General features: G+C 36.6%; 2 protein-coding genes across 2 annotated transcripts; both read right to left on the bottom strand.

Annotated features, from left to right (window-relative positions):
* Positions 1–580: 580 nt before the first annotated feature.
* LOC131066233 (glutamate receptor 3.2-like) lies at positions 581–2,653 on the bottom strand. The gene is made up of 5 exons (XM_058000942.2): positions 2,318–2,653; positions 1,952–2,235; positions 1,678–1,709; positions 1,196–1,581; positions 581–1,105 (listed from the first exon to the last, which is right to left on the bottom strand). Exons 1-5 carry the CDS (start codon positions 2,651–2,653, stop codon positions 581–583), a joined length of 1,563 nt encoding a protein of 520 aa, XP_057856925.2.
* Positions 2,654–2,683: 30 nt separating this feature from the next.
* Positions 2,684–4,084, bottom strand: LOC131066232 (glutamate receptor 2.7-like). The gene is made up of 2 exons (XM_058000941.2): positions 3,880–4,084; positions 2,684–3,618 (listed from the first exon to the last, which is right to left on the bottom strand). Exons 1-2 carry the CDS (start codon positions 4,082–4,084, stop codon positions 2,684–2,686), a joined length of 1,140 nt encoding a protein of 379 aa, XP_057856924.2.
* Between the last annotated feature and the right edge of the window lie 448 nt (positions 4,085–4,532).

The raw sequence follows: 4,532 nt of genomic DNA, 5'->3' as shown, positions 1-4,532 counted from the left end.
ATTCCACAAATTAAATAAAAAGAGTTATACTATTAGACAACTAAGTTAATGTCATTGGAAGAAAGCATTAGGAAAGAAGAAATTCACCTAATTTTATTTCAAAATATTAGAATTTAGTACTCTTATTCATATAGATATATAGATAGATTTTGGAAGTGATAGAAGATTTAAATGTTTGTGTATATTGTTTATTCAAATCATTTAAGTTGAAAATAATAAATGTATGACAAGAAATACAAAATACAATCTCACTCTATTCTAACATTTCACTTTTTAAAGTTAAATAATTTTATATAATTTTTTATCACGACATATAATTTAAAATATTAGATTTCTAAGTACAAAATTTAATATTTATATTGTGAAGGAAGAAGAAAATAAAATCATAAGGCCATTAATATATTATTCTTAGTTTATTTAAAAAGTATGAATAATTATAAAAAAAAAAATCTTAATTTTGAGAGAATTTTGAAAAAAAAAAAAAATCATAAACCATTTTGTTGCTTTGAAATTTCCAAGCAGAATTAAGGGATTGAAAAGGAATAAAGGACACGTGGTTAAATTTGAAGGAAGAATTTTCTTATTGATGAATTTGATTGGACGGTGCCTCATTCCGAGTCTCCAGATTTACAGAGGAGGATGTTGGAATGACTACATTGTGGTCTGTATTGCCCCCAACACTAAAATCTAATTCAAGGTGTTCACCGGAGGTCTTCTTCATCTTAGGAGGATTGCTTTTCTCTGCTGACATTTCCAGCTCATAAAGCTGGGATGAAAGGTCTTCTCGATATAAATATTGTGCAAAAGATTTGATACTTTTCCATCTGCTAATTTTCAGCTGTGAAGAGTTAAGATCATTCATGAAATTGCGGAGGGCTCCAAAAAAGTATACGATTAAAGCTAAAGATGATACTGTTCCTGTAATGAGATATAATCCTAACAAGGATACCACATCTAGCCTTTTTAAATTTCCTGAAGAGTTGAAGCACTCATTAATAGTATCATTAAAATACTTGGCTCTAATCTTTCGAAGCTCATCGCTCTCAGAAAGATTTAAAATCCCTTCAGAAAAATCTTGCACTAGTAGAGAACCTTTAGGGAAAACCTGCACCCAAAGCATCACTAACAAATCAGTACACACTCTGGATCCCTCGTGAAATTATAACTATTATTAATATCTAGAAAGAGAACTTACAAAACCATAGCCACCACTTTGATAAGTGGTCCCCACCATTGAATAGCCGCATTGGCCAGAAAGGAAAGCACGAACAAATGGGATCTCAACTAAAATGGCATCCACGCCTCCATTCTTTGCACCTTTCGTCAGAGCCTCCTCGTACGCCTTTCGCGATGAAAATGGTTTAGTATTTATTTTGGCCAGTCCCGAATCGTGATTTAGAATTGTACCAACATATGAACTGCGATAACCCACTTTATAGTCACCACTATTTATGTGTGGCGTAATTTGCTGGGCAGTCAGTCTGGAAGCGAAATTAGCTGTGTAGCTGGACGTTAAAACGAAGACTACAAACAGCCACACTACAACAACTAATTGAGTCAGACTGTTACGTACTCTCTCTTCTGCAAAATGGGAAACACATGGAATATGTAGATGCATATAAATAGGTATTGAAGGAGACAAACATGGTGAGTTCTGAGTCAAGAGAAAATGCTTACGGTGAGCGTAAAACACAGCAGAAAACGCAAACCTGGTAGAATAAAAAAGAATTTAGGTTATATCTTAAACTAAATGTTGTCGGATTGTGACAATACTAAAAAGTTAATAGTACTCTTATGTTATCTTTTAAAAAAAATATTTGTGAAGTTTTTTTTCATGATGTTTTAGGTCTGATTACGCCGGGAAGACATTATATATAGTTCTTCAGAAAATTATAATTTTTCCTAATATGATGAAATGGGGGAAACAAGGAAACAAGGATAAATACTATACCAAAGCAGAGTAACCACTTGGGTAGCGGGACTTCCTCTGAAAGCAGGATTAATTTTATGCTCGAGGAGCCACACCACTAGTCCCGTATACACAAGAAATCCCGCCGTTGTAGCCCATAGTGCTGGAGTAAATGGATGTAAGAATGTCCAAGCGCTGTTGGCTTCCTCCAATACGGCTGTGGGAGCAACCATTACTAAACCTGTCTCCGTGTACGGCTGAGTGAAATCCACAATTTTGCTGCGTTTTGCTGTAATTGTAACATCACCTGCAATTGCGTCGTATTTCTGCCGCAGCAAAAGCACTACTTAAAATTGGCAACTCTCTAGAGCTCTTAAAAGAAAGCATATAATTTTTTTTAAAACAGACCTTGAGTTGCACTTGCTCGATGAGATCATCATAAGAATAATCATCCGAATAATTGTGTTGCTCAGGGTAAGGAAAGAAATCACACAGCAGATCGTGGTCAAGCTTTCGCACAACGGCCTGAAATACATCAATGGAGAATCCGGTGACTCTAGTTTTATTACTTTCTTGGTCAAACGAGACACTCGCAAATTCTTTCCATCCGGCTTTTCGAGGAACTGCGATCTTCAGCTTAGTTGGTATTACCCAACCGCGAGGAACCGTGACAAACCCACCGGGCCAAATCACGGATCGAAGGCCCTCATTACCAACAGATGGAGGAAGTGCTTTGACAAACATAGAGGAGTTAGATGACCAATACCCAACTACTTAATAGCTTTTCCCCACCACATTCACTATCTCATAACTACAACCGTACATTTCCCCTTCATTGAACCGAACAAGCCCGCTTAAACCAGTGGAATTCGTTAAGAAAATCTCCTGCAAAAGCTTCCCACCTTGCTGGAATACCTTCATTTTGGTAGTGGTTGAGTGTTGAAGAAAACTTAAGCTAGCGTTTTCTTTTATCTTCCCGATTGCTCGAGCTACCATGACCACCGTATCATAAGCCAGTAAGCCAAATGTATTGAGCTCAAAGTTTTTCATGTTGGGATTGTCAAGTCTAAATTGCCGTTCCCACCTTTCAGTGAAATCATTCAGCTCTTCAGAATTTGGGGTGTGTGTTTTAAGTCCAAGTAGACCTTGCATTGATGTCATTGTAGAAGCATTTAGCGCATAATCCCAAAGACTGGCAAATCCTTGGGTTGTCATCCACACATAACCAGACTCCATCATTCCCATCTCCTTCGCCTCCACGAATAGATTCATGCCCAGACCAAAAGGCGTGTGAACAACAAAAACTCTTGAATCTATTGCCTTGAGTTTATAAAGCTCTTCCCTTATTGTTTGTTTCTGTGCATTTGAAGGAATCATTGTTGTGTATACTATTTCAGAGGTGAGATTTTTAAGGGCATCACGGAACGAGGACATGGCTCCGCAACTAAAATCATGGTCCGAATGAAGAAAAGAAATGCTTCTCCAGCCGTAATGCTTAACCAGAGAAGCGATGGCCTTCATCTGAATGCGATCGTCGTGTGCCATGCGAACAAGAAAAGGGAATCTCTGGTTTGAGACCGCGGGACTGGAGTCAGACAATGAGAAAACTGGAACATGGGCTGCATCTCCAAGATGTGATATGAAAGGCTCGGCCTCAGACATGTGTGCTTCTATTAATGCCACTACTTGGTTGCCCAAAAGATCAACAGCTGCATTTAGCCATAAAACTAAATCTCAAAATGAAGCAAATCTGAATGGAAATGAGAAGTAAAGGTTTAGACTTTCACCATCAGTGTTATCGTTCAACATTTCAAAAGCCAATTTCACTATTCATTACATAAAATCTCTTTGTACTTTATCCTACCAAATATTATTTTATTAAAAACAACAAATAAAATTAGTTAGAATACCAGCAGAGGCGACTTCATGTGGTGTTTGCGCCTCTCAGAGGTGAAGAAACAATTGAGTGCCGTTGAGTACTTGAGATTGATTGTTCATATCATCCATCGCTAGCTTGATGGCAGTTTTTGCTATCTTTCCTGAGTATGAAGTGGAATCTAGTCTCACCCCTAAATTCACCTTCTCCTTCTGAACTGCAGCATCTACACTCGCAGCCACTAAAACGCAGATAACTACAAATATTGGAAGGGTTTTCATCTCTACTCCCTTGTTCATCCGTACCTCTTCACCACAATTGCCAATCGTATATATAACTATTTGAAGCTGCTTCAGAGCCTTGCTTCTTCCTTCACGCCTATTAGGGACTTTATTATGTCTTGGAAATTAACTTGTCTGTATATTTTATTTTATTTAACAATCAAAGATGATTTTTCACCGATAAATTATATATTTTTATATTGATAATATTGACTGGCTGATTATTGATCTAGATGATTCTTAATTAGACTGAGTCATTAGTATTTTATAGATTATCTAGAAGCAGTAGAACAAGAAATTGGCTGTAGCTAACAGCTGTTGTAATCAGTATTATTATTATTATTTTTTTTTTGTTGTATGACTATGTCTTTGAAATCTTTGAGTGTCTTATGGGTTATTGAAATAGTCAAAGTCTAATATTGTTCAATATTAAGTTTAGAAATATTGTTTTTGTGTTGAATGATTA

This window comes from Cryptomeria japonica, chromosome 5 (assembly GCF_030272615.1).
Source record: "Cryptomeria japonica chromosome 5, Sugi_1.0, whole genome shotgun sequence".
NCBI classification, from domain to species: Eukaryota; Viridiplantae; Streptophyta; class Pinopsida; order Cupressales; family Cupressaceae; genus Cryptomeria; species Cryptomeria japonica.
This window is presented reverse-complemented; position numbering and strand designations above follow the sequence as displayed.